The sequence below is a fragment of the Ixodes scapularis genome, unplaced genomic scaffold, assembly GCF_016920785.2.
Source record: "Ixodes scapularis isolate PalLabHiFi unplaced genomic scaffold, ASM1692078v2 PGA_scaffold9__187_contigs__length_104089568, whole genome shotgun sequence".
Taxonomy (NCBI): Eukaryota; Metazoa; Arthropoda; class Arachnida; order Ixodida; family Ixodidae; genus Ixodes; species Ixodes scapularis.
In genome coordinates, this window is record NW_024609884.1 from 48,516,867 (window position 1) to 48,535,191 (window position 18,325).

At 44.7% G+C, this 18,325-nt stretch overlaps 1 protein-coding gene across 1 annotated transcript in view; it reads left to right on the forward strand.

Annotated features, from left to right (window-relative positions):
* LOC8029777 overlaps positions 1–18,325 on the forward strand; it is a 34,909-nt gene that overhangs the window by 553 nt on the left and 16,031 nt on the right. Inside the window, exons 2-3 of the mRNA XM_002407454.5 lie at positions 13,283–13,421; positions 15,979–16,146. Of these exons, the coding sequence (XP_002407498.3) occupies positions 13,296–13,421; positions 15,979–16,146 (294 nt within the window). The 5' untranslated portion in view covers positions 13,283–13,295. The remainder of the gene's footprint in view (positions 1–13,282; positions 13,422–15,978; positions 16,147–18,325) is intronic.

Consider the following 18,325-nt stretch of genomic DNA (forward strand, 5'->3'; position numbering starts at 1 on the left):
TGCTCTTTCTATTACTTCTAAAAGTGCAGCTTTACTTCGGCATGTATTGCACGGATCGGGAGGTTAAAGTAAATTCTTGTACCATAACAAAAAAAGCTACGGAAGAGCAATTTGTTACGAATCAACCAACCACGTGAGGGTAGATTTCAATATAGAAGGATTGGAGTTGGACGACTTCATTAAAACTCAGAGTAAATTAAAAACGTCAACAAGTGGCGGAAGCTATAGTCGCCGACAGCTTAAAAAACGCAGAACGTGAACAATTATGTTCTCCAGGCTTTTTGTTTAGTGATTATTTTCTGCAGCCTTTTTATCGCCAAATGCCACGATTTCATTTGCTGTGGAGCGATAATAACATGCTCGGTACTCCTCGCCACGCCAATCACCTAGTGACTAGGCGTTTTCTTTAACGTGTTAGACTAACACCCATACAGTCCCCCCTTTAAAATCGGGATGGGCGTAGTCAGTTCCACATAGCTTCCTTATCAGCAGGCATCGTGTGAGGTTGCCGCATGGTTGCGCAATGGCCTCGTCCAGCAGCACAGGGGTCTCGAACTCATTCGAGTGTCCGACCCCCGAAAGGTCTGTAGGGTGAGCGGTATCGGGTGGCAAAGAAAAGCAACAGTGGGGCATCGTCTTGCAGGGAAGCGACACCTATATTTCTGGTCCAGAGAGGGACCTCCCCGGCTATCTGCTTCTCGTAAAATTGCAGTTTTATTGCGGGGACATTTCTGGCTTTTACTAATTGTTTGCACAGGGTGATGTGATCACGACATTTAAAATGGCGCCGTCTTGTGGACGTGCTGGCAATTTTCGATAGGACGAGAGGGCACAGTGTCGTTTGTTCCTTCTCTAAACTTTCTCCCCGAGACAAATCTTCATACGGCAATTTTTATTTTCCTTGCAATTTTTATAAAAGTATCTTTATAAAATAAAACTTGTATTCAAGATATATATATATATATATATATATATATATATATATATATATATATATATATATATATATATATATTTTTTTTTTTTTTTTTGCTTATGCATTGTTTGACCTTTAGAAGTGCTAAGTCTGCTGGATGGAAGCCGAAGCTCATAGTTTTGGCAGTTGCTCCTGAAGCGGCGGGGTCACACTGCTCATACATCATACAAGGGACAGTCTGCAAACACGAGTCACCACAAGATCCGTGGTTCGAATGCCGCGTGCCAAGTTCTCTCCTTGAACTCATTGCCATGCGGCATTCGAAGCACGGATCTCGCGGTGACTCGCGTTCGACTCTGTATGCAGGCTGTCTTTTATACGATGTGACCCCGGCTTAAGCGAAGCTCGCGCGTGTAGCCTAGTATACTCCGTTTCACCTTACGTTGCACCGCAGAGAAGGCTAGAAGCGCGAGCTCATAGCGTTGGGAGCTGCTCTTAACGCACGAGAGCTTGTGCCGCCGAGATGTGCCCTAGAGCAAGGAGCTCGCGCTTGTAGCCTTTCCTGCGGTACATCATAAGGTGAAACAGAGCATAGTAGAATTGGTTTACGGGTGATGAACCTGAGAGACGGAGGGGAAGCGGCGAGGAAAACGAAACAGTGCTCGAAAATTAAAAGATCGACAACATAAGATCCGTATGGTGTTTATGACGCCTGCCTTTCTAATCGCTCGTGACAGGGCAATGAGAGCTCGCAGCCGCGGAATGCTCACGGGCCGTGTCCCAGGCTGTCGCGGGCCTCATGCGACCCGCGGGCCGCGTGTTTGAGACCCCTGTGCAACGAACACTCAACAAGCAGCGCTTGCAGACATGAATAGGGATCTATGAGGAGATTTGTTCGGCGCTGTACGATGCCCATGCAACCTGGAATCTTTAACGTGCTTCATGGAGCAGTGATTACACTACTGCACGCCGCTACGATGTTCATCAGATGGCAACTGGTTGAGTCGAGGACGCGAAATGTTTTGTTGATTGCAGTTGCTAAAGCGACCAATACTTGGAAAACAATTGGAACACGTACTACAGTCTAAAAAAAATCCATGCGTCTACTTTTCCGCGCAACACTCGGAGAGCCAATCAGCGCAACTTACGGAGGCAGCTCAGCGAATGACGATGCCGAAACATGTGTTTAGACTGAAAAACGCAGTCCGAGTTGTGACATTAAGCAATACAAAACGTCACGCTTGCATTGCATAATGCCACAACTCAGACTGGGTTTTTTGACCTAAACATATGTTTCGGCGTCGTCATTCGCTGATCTGCCTCCGTAAGTTGCAGTGATTGGCTCTCCGAATGTTGTGCGGGAAAGCAGACGCACGGGCTTCTTTAGAGTGTAACTACCAAATTATTGTGATAACGGCACTTTGAATTGTACTTAGCAGTCTGAACGCTGTAATTAATCAGCTGTTTAAATCTGTTAGCCAAGCTCGCGAGGCCGTATAGTTTTACCTGTTTTCCTCGTCTATGAACGCAACTTCCCACACAAATAAAGCCGTATTCAAAACCGATCGCCGCACACTTTTTATAAATAACAATTTTAACTCTACATGTAATGTATCAAGCTCACTTGCAAATCTCCGCGTGAAACGACCTCGCCACGTCGAACGAGCAGCCGCCACTCCAATCGCGGCTGACTTTTAGTTTGGAAATCACGGCAGAACAAGACAAAAACAGTTTCTTCACTAATTCCGGCAACCAAGCCACCCTCCATCTGATTTTTCAGAACAAAACGCGAACGTATTGTGATTAGTTTTGCAACACTGACAAGTGCGCTGGTCGGCATGAGCGACGCGGTATCCTTCAAGATGGCGTCGGGGGCTAGTTGCCTTCATGTGAGAAAGATGGCGTCGCTCAACGTATCTCGGGCTCATATTAGCAGCAATATCGCGTTACAAACAATGACAAAGGGAGAGAACACGTAGAGGCACAAACACACTGTTGACTTACAACTGATCACGTTTCTTCTTCTACTTCGTTGTAAGAAGCAGGACCAATGGTACAAAGAAAACGAATTAAACATACTGAAAATCTGCGCTCAACAGATTGACTACTTCGCCAAGCAGTATATAATTCTTTTGGCGAATTCGCGTGGTCATTTCCCGGCAAAATATTTTGCCATATCTCCGCCAAGGGCGTTCGCGTGGTCAAAGGCTGGCTAGTGCGCGCCGTTCGGGTGGCACTTCTCAGGCGTGTGCTGGCAATTTCCCGGCACAATTTTTGCCCGAGCTCCAAGAGGTCGGGCAGCTTGTCTGCCAGACTGTATCCGGTATCGTCATATCCGAATCGGGAAAGGGAACCAAACGAAACAATGGTCGCCGATAGCGGGTTCGAGTAGAAAACGAAGCCATTGAGACAGACACCCCTCTGTGGTCCGAGAAAAGACAGCAAAAACAACGGAGATAAAGATAAAATATTTTAAAGGAAGCTTCCGCAAGATCAGTTTCCTATGGGACACAGCGTGTTATTACACCGCTGTGAAAAAAATGTATTGATAGTGCTGCAGCTCGACACTTGAACGCGCATTACTATATTAAAAGGCTGGGTCAAATCAAAATGCTGAGGATTCCAGCAAAAAGGTAATAACAAGAAACTGGAATATAAAATAACGACGCTGGTGAGCCTTCTGGGATCCTTGTAAGATGGCAACAGTTCTTCGAGAATCTAAACAAAATATATTATAATTTGTTTACCCACATCTCAGAGTCCGAATATATGTTGCTGATGCCTACAGCGTGCCTATATATATCATAAAATAATCGAGGAAGAAGTTAACGAAGTTCACGCGCGACCCAGGCAGACGAAAACGCCAGTTGCAGGCGCTTTGTGTTCGGGTGGAGAGGGTCACGTGGTGCGCCGCTGGCGCGGTTTTCGTTGCCTGTGCCGCCGGCGTGAGCTCGCCGGCGATTGACCACCCGAATTCGCCATTTGGCATGCAGATAAAGAAACGGAAGGAGCGCTGATACACTTGTCATCGAGTTCCGCGATCTTCTCAATAATATCTCTAATTAGAGTGCATTTGTGAACTGGGGATCACAACCACAGTCTCGGCAGTGAATCGATACATGGCCAGAGACAGTCTTCTTCGTGTTATGATGCTCTCGCAGCCGATCGTTGAGATATTTGCCCGTCTGTCCGACATGCATATCGGGCGTCTCGGAAGAGCGGCTCGATGTTGGTAAGGAGGGGAACCAAAAAAGACGTGACGTCACGATTATTGGCTGCAGTATCTTGTTACGTCACAGGTCTCGTCGAGTGACGAAATGAAAATATTTTTTTCAAAATCTGAGATACTCGAATTAATTTTCTGATGAAATCTTAGTTCTCCAGTTTTGATAATTTAGCAGCGTAATTAAATGTACGTAAAATTGCACGAGGTGTGAAGTACTATGATCGCTATTTTTTAGGATGGAGAAGGCCTTTAGCAAAACTGTACTTAAACATTATGTGCAACAAAAAGTATAGATTTTTTTTTTCTTAAATAGCGTTTACGTGTTTTAAATTTGTGTGGTTCTCGGTTGCTTTCACGCACGCGCGTTTCAGAACGACATATAAACCCGGTTCCCATGGTTTTAAACGATGGGACTTTTACGCACGCAACTGTAGGTATAGGTATTCACACGAGGGAGAAATCCCGGGAATTTCTCCCCGCCACGCGCCTCCCACGACGGAAACGTCAGGCTTTGCGATGTGCAAAAGTCGCGCGTTTTCATCTCGTGATGCGCGCGTGCCGGGGAGAAATCCCCGGAATTTCTCCCCCGTGTGAATACCCCTAAAAGACGCTTTGCAGCAGCAGTGCATGGACGCCGCCATAACTGACCTTCGGTTTTTGTTTCCTCTTATTTCGTTTATTTCACTTCATCATTACCATAGCAGGCAAAATTATTGCCATATTAGATTCAACTGTGTCCTTTTCTAAAGCATCGGCCTTTGTGGAGGATTGTCAACTACCGTTTCAGTTGCTCGGCATCTCGGTAAGACAAGAGAAGGTCAGCAATGGCGACTGTAATTTGGCGCGTGTGTAAAGCGTCTATAGGGAGTATTCACTGGCGACCATATATCTATGTGCGCGTTTGCTGAGCGCGTGCTGACGGCGAGCCACTGCAGTTCTTTTGCAACGTGAATTCCGCACCGTCAACACTGTCGGTCTTAGCAGGCTATTAATGTGAGCTCGTTCTGAGCATGCGCTCTAAACATCGCCCTTGAATATGGCGTCCAATAAATAAATTCAATCACCCGACGAAAAAAAAAAAAAAAAAGAAAGAAAGAAAAAAAAGAGGCGTTTGGCCAGGACTACAGAACACGGGAACCCGATTAGAGTGTGGTGCCGCCGTTTCGCCCGTCTGTCAACTTATTAGGGGGTTTTAGTAGATCGTATTCAAAAGCCCACTACCGGTATGGGCGCGCGCTACAAAGCTTGCATCGAAGTGGCAGCGCGAGCTCCCGCTACAGATAGCGTGGCCCGAAAACACGATCTACTAAAACTATCTATTATCTTCTAACATGCCTGTGTTCGACCCCTTCCCATTTCCACATACAGTCGTGTCATCCCTACATGGACTAAACCAGGTCGTGTATACTGCTATTTAGTATCCGTCTCTCTATCCCGGTCACCTCAAATATTGTTTCAACTGGGTAACATCACTTTATACCGGTCGTAACAGGACTTTTGTAATTAAGCCATCTGTAAGATTTTTTTTTTATGTGTGTAACCACAAAGAATTTTTTTTTTCAATTTTTTTATCTGGGTTAGATGAGGACATATTCTACCACTAGAGTCACCGACAGCTCAAGGATCGCAGGGCGTGGCTTAGTATGTTCAGGCGTCTGGCTTCGCGATTGGTCATCCGGCGTTCTTATCGTCTAATGCAGCAATCCCACTGCCTGCGGGACGATGAGAAGCTGCTCGAGACTCTCCACACCCTGCGCTTTTTTCCATAAGCTTTCAGTGACTACACCAACCTTATTTACTATAGCGTCTTGATGTTAAATCGACGGAGACCAATCGTTTTTACCCCTCCTGACATTCGTTCGCTATTCCGCGAACATCTTGTTCAAGGAACGTATGGTTGTCCAAAGGACGGACGGAGGTATCCTGAGGTATCTAGTCTACCACCTATATATCCGTCCCGTTCGATTTTCAGAGCGGGATGATGTCAGCTGCTCGTTGCCTTTTAAGGTTGAAGATCTGTGGTGTAATAACGCCGTAATCGACACCAGGTGTGATGCTTACTAGGTAATCGACTCCGAGGGTGTAATTCCTCCTATGTGGAGAGCAAGTCGCCTGCTTCTTGCGCAGGTGTTTCGATGACGTCAGAACGACGCCGAGCTCCGATTGGCTTTGATTGAAAGGATCGGGGGTAGACCTCTGTGCTAGATGTCTTGAGGTCTACCCACACTCTCAGAAAAAAGAAAGGGTGTATTTTTACACCCTTTGTCCCAAATAAGACACCCCAAACTTTCAGTTCGACGTACAGAGCACTGACATCGGACCGACGGTACCAACTTTCACGAGAGGCTTGATAGCCATGGGGTACAACTTCTTGAAATATCTAATGTACGTGTTACTGACTAAAAAAAAAAAAAAAAATAGTAATTTGGGTTTTTTTGGTCCTACTGAAAAACCTCTGCGTTTTCTTTCTGTGATCTTCGATGCATACTTTATCTGTTTACTAAGTTATATCGCACCGTTATCAATCCCCTCGTAAAATTTGGGGCCCTCTAATCGACTATAGTGCTCTGTACGTCCAACTGAAGTTTCGGGGTGCATTATATGGGACAGAAAAATGTAAACCGACACTTTTTTTTTAGAGTGCACTATCTTTTTTTTTTTTTTATTAGCCAATAAGAGCTCGGCGTTCTGACGTCATCGCAACCCCTGTGCAAGAAGCAGACGAACTTGCGTCCCGCCTAGGTACTACCATAGCCTCCTGAGGAGGCTATGGTACTACGTGCTAAGAGCAGCTCCATTGTTTCAAGGTCCGAAAGCGGTATTGTGCTGCATAAATATGCGAAACAGAGATAAGAGCGCGCGACCCGCCGCTGATTCCCTCAAGGGAGTTACGGTTTCAAAATACAGAGATACAAAAAAAAAAAAAAATGTCAAGAGCTCGTCAGTTGAAAAAGACGAGTGATATGATATATTTGTATTTTGTGAATGAGGGCCATGAATCAACAGTCCACTGAGGCTCTCGGATATCGAATTTTTGCGGGCAAAACCGAAGTGCTGTGACTTGCCGAAATGTTCAAAACCGAAGTGCTCTGACTTGCCGAAATGTTTTCCTCTGGAGGCTGTTGCGCGCCCACCTGAAATGAAATGATAAAAGAAAGCGGCGAAATGTTCTAACACTACACAACATGTACGAGACACTAGAGAGTTTTAATATTCCGTATAGGAAGTATTCACTAACGGCCATAGTTGTGTGCGCGACTGCTGAGCGCGTGCTGATGGCGAACTTCCACGGTTCTTTTGCAACGTGCGTTCCACACCATCAGGATTGCCGGTCTTAGCAGCCTATTGATGTGAGCTTGTTCTGAGCGTGCGCTCTAGACAGTACCCATAAATATGGCGCCCATGGGGAATACTCCAAAACGCAAGCACTGTGCGTTTTGCGTTAGCGTCGCGTGCTCCGCACCACGCACGCGCGCCGTCGCCATACGCCAATCCAAGACCCCGTTTGGACTCCGCGCATGCGCAGTGTGGAACGCGCAACGCTAACGCAAACGCGCAGTGCTTGCGGTAGCTCTTATGCGCAATGCTAAAACTCACTAATAGCGAGTTTGTGAATAACATATTCAAATGCCTTTCGTGCGCAAATAAATAGCCTCGTGCACCATGCGCCAATGCAAAACGCGGCTTTGGGCGCAGGGCATGATCTCGCTGTTTCTGTGCGTAAGCAAAGGTTTTGTGCACGCTATTCAAAAATTGGCGATTTAAGTCCCGTTCACACACTTGCAACTCCTTAGGACGAGTGTCTTCAAGCTTCTTAAAATATCTTGCGACGAGATAACACGATGGCATCCTCTATGTGGTGACCCTGGAACGGCATTTTACTAGAGCGGAGGTTTTGGGGCAGTATTTGCGAGGTCAAATATACGCACTACCCATAAGAAATGGTCCCTTATAACATTGACAAATGTTTTTCGAGTCAAAAAAGGAGGAAAGAACGAGGTGCGAACAAAATAGGCAAATACGGAACCGCCAAGCGTTCCACGGGTACCTGATAGGTGGCGCCAGTGTGCTCTCTCGTCTAAGGTCGGAAGAAATTTTAAGAAGCTTCAAGACAAACGATTCTAAGTCGCAAGTTTGTGAACGGGCCTTCACTTCTGGAGTTCCTAACGGCAATCTCTTCTACACTCTAAGAAATTCCTGGGTGTCTACTTACCCGCAAAACACTCGAAAAGCCAACATCTGTGATCTACGAATTCAGCCCAGCGAATGATGAGGCGGAACATCTGTGTAGACCTCAAAATGAAGTCTGCGCTGTGGCATTACGTAATGCAAGCACGACGCGTTGCATTGCGTAATGCCACAGCGCAGACTTCATTTTGAGGTCTAAACGGTTGTTCCGCCTCATCATTCGCTGAGCTGATTTCATAGATCATCTTCAGCTTTAACAGCAGTTAAAGGGGCGGCGCAACAATATTCAAGTGGAATGTTTTTCACTTTACACGAGCTTACTGGCACTGGTAGGACTCGATTTAGTATCTGTCGCTTAGGAAGAACGGTTTATTTTGTGCACATACAGACTCTTTCGCAAAATAACGATCATTTCGTAGCGTGTAAGGCTTTAAATGTGTTAGTCATGTGTTTAGGTTTCATTTCTATTTTCAGTGATTCATTCCGGGTTACTTAGACTTTTTCCTCTTGACTTAAGTTTGTCCGAGAGTTTAGATGTTACGTGTCTTCTCCGTCAATACATAGGGCGTAGCTCACACACCTTGCAAATCACGCCAGTGCCAAGTAAAGAAATATTGTTAGGGTAAATATTGTTGGGGTAAATATTGTTATTTCACTGGCTTTTAGGCTCAGATATTGAGGTAAATATTTACATAGGTCAAACTTCTGATCAGCTGAGCGTCTATGCGAAGTCCCGTTGAAAACTCTCGTAGCACGAGATTCGAGTCTTAATAGCGGCCATACAAACAATATATTACAATTTCTGTTGGTAGCTCCTGACAGACTACTATATTACCTAACTGTAAATAAAAAAGGAAAGGTTTTTTTTTTAGAGAATTGACTTCAAACTTGCAAGTCTTTCTAAATATTCGTTCTTCAGGCAAATGTTCCGCGTTATACGATTAGCGCAGATATTCAAATTATACTCAGAAGAAAATCTTATTGGAGCTTTATGGTGATGTAAAGATCATAAAAATATGTTGATTAGGTCACACAGTACCGCTTGCTGAACTCCGTCAAATATTGTTGCAGAGAGGCGGTTAGACAATAAAAAAAAATTAAACATATTATGACCTAGACGCTTTATTAGCATAACTCGCCGTTTGCATCTTCTTTTATTTAAGGATTTTACAGGTAGTTGCTCAAAATTTGAGAGGTGTTAATTATGAGTTTGCGTATTTTTGTGACTCATTTGTATTACTGAGTGACAAGTGAACAAAAACCAAAATGTAAGCTTTTATAGCCGCCATACAAACAAAATATTACAATTTCTGTTTATTTTACTTTATAAAGCACTGCAATAGGTAGCTAGAGGAAACAAATCACCGCAAAAAAGGTAGGCTTTTTAGAAAATCGACCCCCAATTCGCAAAAGTTTTGAAATAGTCTGCTTTACGAAAAAATACAGTCCTTCCTCTTTCGCACACAACATCAGATCTGTTATAATTAGAAGGAGTATACTCTAAGCCTTTTGAAAATACTAGATATGTTAAGACACCTCATATAGGTCACACGGAAGAGCTGGTAAACATTCACAAATATCGTCCAAAAACGTCATATTGACACATTTTCTAAAATATATTTCATATAAATAATCACGTTAAAATGATTTATCAGAGAATAAGTGTGTTCACAGGTGTCTATTAAAAATAAGAGGCGCCAATTTTGAATTAGTGTATTTTTGGAAATAAGTTGATTTACTGACAAAACAGTCAAACAAGATAAGATTTTAAGCTCTTATAGCTACCATACAAACAAAATATTACATTTTCTATTTATATTACCTTATAAAGCGCTGCATAGATAGCTAGAGAAAAAGAACGAGCCAAATAAAAGGTAACTTTTTTTTAGAAAATCGATCTCCAATTTGCCAATATCTTGAAATAGTCCTTGATTTACGAGGATACACTGCCCTTCCCCTTTTAAACACAACGTTAAATTTGTTATCAATAGAAAGAGTATACTCTTAGCTTTCTGCAAATACTAAATATGTTACGATACCTCAAATGGGTCACACGGAAGAACTGGTCAAACTTTGACAAATTAAGTCCAAGGGATACACTTTGACAATATTTAAAACAAATGTAAAAATAAATAATCAGAATAAAAGTATTGACCATAAATAATCCCTATTCTGCGAGTGACCCAAAAATGTTACATGGCACTACCAAAAAAGGGCGAAAAGTAGAAAGGAGTGAAACATGCGGTTTGCGCCCTCCTTCATCTGAGAAATGCCCCTAAAACCGATCTTTTTTTCGTCAAAATTAAAAATTCGACCCCAAATTTGTGCCAGAGTTGATGAAACCACTCATATATATAGACTGTTCCATTAGGGTCATAGCAGAGTGGGTAATAGACAGAGAAAATCCCTCTCCTCTCATTCCGCACATCGTCTGCTCCGCCGAGTGGGCTGTACCTAGCATCCGGCTGGCGTACAAACTCTGTTTATAGTCGCGTCATTTTGGAAATGTCAAGCCCAGATGCTCAGATTTTGGCATGCCAGTTATTGTGAAATACTATGCTAGATAACAATACTAACAGGGTCCAATTGCGCTGTTATCTGCGTGCAAATAAAAAAAAAGGGGGGGGGGGGGAACTGTCAGATTGGCCGGTCTCTCCGGCGAAAAGTAAATCCGGTTGCTGTACCCTTTGTACTATATAAAGTTCGTACTGGTGTAGGCCTTTAGCGACCATGAGTGGAAGTCTGAAATAATAAAGAAAAATGTGCTCTCCTGCCGCAATACACGCAGTAATTGAGGGTATAGTACTGCCGGCTGACTCAACTGCTATTTATGTAACGGAAAAAAGATACGCTAGTTGATCATTTACCGAAATAGAACAACAGAGAGCTATAGGCTGAATTTGGAGTAGCGATAACTATTCTAGGAACGCGAACCACTTCACAACGGCAGCCACGAGCGAGAGTTCGATGTTCGGTACAGCCCGCCGATACAGCCCAAAGATGGAGAATGGCAACCTCCCGGTTTGTCGTCTGCTAGCGGAGTCGGGCGCGTGCCCTCTCTCTCGTTTTACCCCGCCGATTCCGATGAATTTCCCGGATGTATGGAGAGGGCGCTGCTGCCGAACAAAATGGTGCCGCCCAGACAGAGCTAAATGGAATGGTCCATAGCAATTAGGTGATGGGGAACCTTTCGCTGTCTAAGCATTCACGGCGTCCAATTTGTTATTTTGTTTTCTCAAACATTACATTCGCTTCAGTGGCAGGCAATGAAACTATATATTGCTACCGGCTGCCACGTGAAGACATCATGCTTCTCTTGATGTCTAAAGACGATTGGCGTGTCGGCGACTGTCATCGACATCGTTCGCTTTTCTCGCGCCACGGGTTGTGTACGTTCAAAAGGAAACGGTGGAGTAACCGAGACTCAACAGATACGTGCAGAAAAGCGACCTGAAGGTGAACACTGCATTGTTTCTTCTATCTTAGCCAAACACACGAACGATATGGGCTGTCAATACGATAAACGGAGCCTGTGATACGGTACGTGCGCCTTATGTATTTACGCCATCGGCAGCAGAATAGTCCTTAGTGCGATCAGAAATATTCCTTTACGACTATAATCTCAGAGAGAACATCTTGAACATCCTGAATTGCTTTTACACTGTAGAACAGAAATCAAAAGAATTACGGACGTGTCACGCTCCTCGTAATAAGATAATGGTCGAAAGTATGCAATTGTTTCGTAGCCCCACGGCTACGAAACAATTGAATAAGGCCAAAAAAAAAAGTTAAGTTTAACTGGCTTGCTGAAGTCATCCTTTGACTAGGAGCTGGTTGATACCCTAGCTGTATCCACAACGCTCCAAGTGACGTGGTAGTGCTACATAGAGACAATTTGTTAGAGATATTTATGTCACGTGTACTACTTTCAATAGGAACAATTAACTATTACTTTACTGATCAAGGAAAAAAACCTAAGAGACAGTAGTAATTCTTAAAGTTCTGTTTAATAATCTCTTCATGACCGTAATACGTAACTTATGTTGTATTCATTATACATGTATATATAATAAAAAAAATAAACGCTCGCGTATTTAAGTTCATCTTTGAGCGACTGAAGCCTTAATCAAAGTGCAACCTATTATTTTGCAAAATATTCAGCCCCGCGGCTAAATGCTAGAATAGATGAAAAAAACAAACAAAACATTGCAAAATATTGCATTACTGGTGCTTCCCGTAGCAGTCGATAGGAGTAGCGCGCGCTGCTTGATCGCTTATACTATGAGTCCCCTCTGTGGTCCAGTATCGACGATGGGAAAAGCTTATGCATTCCTTAGACTCATTTTGCGAATGAAGAAACGGAAGGTGGCGTCTGTAATCCGAAGCTGACGCAGCCGCAAAATAAAAAAAAAAAAAAAAAAAAAAAAAAAAACACGCAGTCAACAGGGCAAGTGTACGCGATCCGCCTGTGCAGATCGGACGAGGAAGGTCCATAAATAGTAGTGATGAAAGAGGGAGCGTCTACGGCACGCAGCCGCGAATTCCGCTTCTCTGGCATTATTCGCCACGCAGGTACGTTCGCCGGGGGAGTTAGCCAGACCGGCTCCAAAACAAAACATTGCCTCATGGCTCGGTTGGCAAGTGCGCCTCATCAGAAAGTCGCTATCCTTGAGCAGTGAACGTTGCCTCGCGTGGCCAAAGGAAACAAGAAAAAAGAAACTATCAGCGCTCTAAGCGGGGGCCTTCTTGCGTCATTTCCGCTTCCGCCACCTCCGAAGGTTAAACGTAATGTCTGTCCGGAAGCACAGAGAGACAAGCGGCTGCTGGAGGGAAATCTCCAGATCCACCGGCGTTCTGGCGATTCAGTAGATAGACTCGACAATTGCTCGATTGTAAAGAAAGTCGCATTCGCGACGTCGCCCTAAACGCCTCTTTCGGCTCACGTAACGCAGACCTCCAGCTACCATGGCTACGACAGTCGTCCGTCAGACTACGACGGTAACATCGTCCAGCAGTTCGTCACCCGTTGTCGTCAGCTTCAACACGTCCTTCCTTACGAGCATCGGCGGCCTCTTCACGGTTCTCGAACTGGTGAGTTTGCTTACGAAACTATATATACATATATATATATATCATGACCAGCGCCGTGCGAGGTACTGGAGCGGACTTGTATAGCCATAGGGCGTGGCCTTCCGGCAGTCTAGAATTGCATAGTATGTAGGTGCTTTGGTCCGAAAGCGTGCAGTTTGGTTGCGATATACCTCCCCGTTACTCTAACCTTGACTGAACTTATCAACCCTAAGAGGCCTTAAGATCGCATAGCCTAAAATAAACTCTGGGATTTGTTTTGCTATAGAAAAATACCTTAATGAACCTGCAACTTCTTTCTTTAGCGAAGATGTATTATATTTGCTACCGCTTAGTTTCTTAGTGCGCGATCAACTAAGATATATCAGAAAATTGAGTACTCAAGCTCTTGAAAGATAGTTGACCCAAACGGGTAAAACAGCGGTCATGATCCGAAAAGATAACTAAGAGCAAAGATCGGTAAACCCGAGACGATCTTTATAGTCCCCCATCCCCAAGAATGTGAATATAAATGTTCTTCCTTCTTGCACGTGTCCCCGTATTTAATTGTCACGGTGTAATTATGAACCCTTTAATTAGAGATTACAGAATGTTGCATTGTATAAAATTAATTTGTCTATCTCTAATGCATGATGCATGTTTTGATTCACCCCTGAAAGAGCGCAGTTAGAGTGTTGATTCTCTCGTTGTTTTGATGTTTTGTTCATTGCTGATTGTTTTTATGATTTGATTGCTAGATGTTGCTTGATGTACTTTTAAGAGAGGGTCTGTTAGGCTCTTTCCAAAACTCCATCGAGCAACATTGGCAGTCTCCACTGTTTGGACACGAAGCGTGTGATTGGATCCGAGTCGTCGGCGAACTCTGACGCGGCGCTCGTTTCTAATACGAGCAGAGCCGGGTACACGCCCAACGCCGACGCGGGCCTCGTGTCCAATACATGCTCAGAGTATATGTGAGCCAGCAATGGCGGACAGGCATTGGCCCGGACTTCTGAAAAGGGTGTATTGAAAGTGTTACTTGTTAACCTTGCAGGGACTATTATTTGTTACTCACTAAGGTTTATACAAAGCCAGATCTCGTCATTCGCGCGGATAATGAACGCACAAAATGCCATAGATCATTTGCAATTCACCTATATCGCAGTTCTCACCGCTAGTGTGGTGGGTCAGTGTTTTAGACATGGAGAATTGCAGCTATCTCTCCTAACTCCTATTGTTTTATTTCCCGGACGTAAGGGACGGATAACGTGAGCATTCATTTCCCACGGTAACCAATGTGCATAAACGCGCATGTAGTGCTCAATGAAACAAAATGGACAAGCGTAGCCCATGGCCTCGCTTCAGTAACCGCGTCAGTAAGTCACTTGAGGAGCGTATGCAGTTACTCAGACGTACACAGCCAGCATACGCAGCCACTCTAGCCTAGAGTAGCATAATGGCCATTTGATTTGTAGGGCAATCGCGGTCTATACTTCGTTTCACCTTACGTCCAGACGCAACCGTCGGCGTATACGGGCTATCGGACCAATCAGACAGCGTCGAAAGCGCAGCATCGTTGCGTGACGTTGGTCATGTTTCTGTACGTGTTCTATCATCGCTGAACCCATCATGAACAGAAAAGACCTAGTGACTTGCGCTTTTGACAAGGCTTGATTGGTCCCATTACTGCATAGCGTCGGCTGCGTCTGGATTTAAGCTGAAGCGAAGTGTCACTGTATCTGCGCGGGGCCACGTGCCCTACTGGTCCATTTCGTTTCATAGAGCACCGTACATTTCTTTGAGCTACAGCTATAGGCTGGTTAGTGTGTCAATATGAAAATCATGAGTATTATGTTTACGTTTCTACGTTCCTGATCCTTCGTGAGATGTTGCCATAACTCAGGTTTCGTAGAAAGCACAGGGAGTGCCTAAGCTTGATTTCATCGCTTTGTGATTGTATACTTTTGTATTTTATGACCGGTTGTTTAAAGACGACGGGAATTGACTGCAAAGAAATAATAATAAGGTTCAACAGTGCCTGGGATTCGGCTATTTGATTTGTCGTTCATTGACTGAACTGTGCTATATAGACCAACAAGAGATGGCAGTAGAGTTTGTGACGTCAGTACGACGTTCTCACGTCAGGCTTGCGTATTCGTGTTAGCTCATTGCGGAGGAACGGTGGCTGGCGGTAATGAGTGGGTGGCAGGTGCTTCTGGAGCATTCTAAACTTCTCGAAGTCGTGTTTAGAATTCTTGGAATTCTAAACACGACTGCCGACTCGCGTTAATATTGTCATAGAGAGGCAGTGAAATATCGTTAAAATTTGTTTTTGCTGTATTTCTAAGGCATATTTTCTCTCTTGTGTCTGCTATGTAAATATTGCCAGTGATTTTCCAAATATTCTATAGCTATTTTATTAACTATTTTGTGCTTATTCTGATCTGCATGTGTGTGTGTGGGAGTACAGACCAACTCTAGCCTTATTTTTGGTGTTTTTTTTTTGCCTGTACCCCCGATATCTTGTAAAGTAGATGTCAAATAAATTTGATTTGATTTAATTTGATCTTCCCTATTCTAGGTTCTTGGGATCATCGTCTTCAGCTTGATGCACAGATATGGCGGTGTTTTACATCCGAGTGGTTTTTTCTTACTGCTCATATCGTTCGCCTATTGGTTGATGTGCTTCTATTTTCTGCTCTCGGCAATGCTCTCCATCACAGGATCGCTGCTGCCTTCGACATTTTTTGTAAGTACAAGTTTTTACTCCCATTGGACATAAAGTAGGAAATTCAAAATACCCTGCTCGCGGTTTTCTTCGACCGGAGCGGAAATCTGGATTGATCTCGCGATATCTTTACCCTACTCTAGTGTGGGCAGCGAGTCCCATAGGGCATTTCAGGATTGCGAATGACGAATTTCGAAATGTTCGCTTCCCAAACAGGGACGACATACAGCTCCTACACTCTGCTGGGCTCCTTGTTTTGACCTAACTGTAGTCGTGACCCATCATACTGGCCAAATTTGTTCCAGCTGATATTGAAGATGAGCTATCTCACTTAACACTGCCTCTGCTGGATGGATCTGTAATGTCTGTAGGCAATGGAAGCACACTTTACCATAACGTATAGACCATTCCATTCAGCGCTCTCAGGGCGACGGCATTTTGTTAGACCGCAGCGCCCTCTCTACACATCCGGGAAGTTCAGCAGGTTCGGCGGGGTAAAACAAGAGAGGGGGCACGCGCCCGACTCTGCTAGCAGACGACAAACCGAAAGGTTGCCGTTCTCCATCTTTGGGCTGTACCGGCGGGCTGTACCGAACATCGAACTCTCGCTTGTGGCTGCCGTTATGAAGTGGTTCGCGTTCTTAGAATATTTATGACTAGTCCAAAATCAGGCTTTAGCGCTCTGTGGTTTTATTTCAGTAAATAATCAACTAGCGTATCTTCCTTCCGTTACTTTAATAGCAGTGGAGTCAGCCGGCACCTCAACCACTGCGTCTATTGCGCGTGGAGAGCACGTTTGTATACATTATTTCAGACTTCCACTCATTGTCGCTAAAGGCGCTACACCAGTACGAACTTCGTATAGTAAAATAGCTACAGCAACCGGATTTATTTTTCGCCGGAGCGGCCGGCCATTATGACACACCTGCCTCATTTCTTTTTTTTTTTTTTAATTATTTGCACGCCGGTAACAGCGCAATTAGACCCGGTTAGTTATTTTATCGAGCATAGCATTACACGATAACTTGCATGTTAAAATCCGCGCATCTGCGCTTGGAATTTCCAAAATGACGCGATTTTAAACCGAGTTTGAACGCCAGCCGGATGTTAGGTACAGCCCACTCGGCGGAGCAAACGACGCGTGGGGTGAGAGGGGGAGGACATTTTTTCTCTCTCCGCTCTTCCTAGTGGAACGGTCTATTGGACTAGAGCTTAGCCGAAAATATTTAAAAAATGAGAAGATCATGAAATGATGTAGTATATTTAAAGCAGCCGCATGCGCGTCAACGGCTCGTTGCTTGCTTCAGCCCTCCACCGCGCTTGCCGGCAGCAATTTACCGGGTCTGTCGGAATTGGAGCTCCGAATCCTCAATAGAAATGCGGAGCTAGGGGTAGCACCGCACGAGGACACTCCAGCGTCCGGAGCGCGCTGGCGAAGCATCTCCGCCCCAACTGGACGATGCTCAAGTTCCGGCAAAGTTCCGGGTCGCTATTTGCGAAGTGTGCCGCCGGCGTCGTGCGTCGTCGGCTAGGATCCGCGGGGGTGGCTGCGCCGGCCTGCGCCGCCTCTTCCACCACTCGGTGGCGGGTATGTTGACAGGTCATCGCGCGTTGTTTCTCGTTTACGTACTTTCTAAACTGCATTTGCTTCTTTTCTCATCTAAAATACTGGACAAAAACTATCGTTATGAATAACTGAAACGGTTCGCGCCACTTACATTTTGTATTTCGACAAAAAAAAATTAAAACAAAAAAGCTTTTAGCGGCTCTGACCAGTCGTAAGGCAGGAGCTGACCGGTACCGACGACGTCACGAATTCCTCACATGCCTCGCGCGTTCTGCACCACGGGGGAATCCCCGTAGGAGGGGAAGGTTTCCGCGTCGTCCGGTTAAAATATGACGCACTGATATTTAGGGACTCTCTCTGTGCCCGCTGGCTTGCCCGAACCACAAGTGATATGGAAACAGCAAAAAACGTAGACGCTTAAATAGGAATGCAGGGCAACACCGCTTCATTTTTGTTTAAAAAAAAAACAAAAAACAAAAAAACAACAATGCAGTCCTTTTCAGTATCACCTAAGAAGACCACACGTCAAATATTACGACCTATGTATGACTAAGTGTTTCTTAAATGGTTCGGAAAACTTCGCAACGCGCCAAGTGGCCGAAATCGGCTGACTCTAGCGGGAGAATTGAGGCG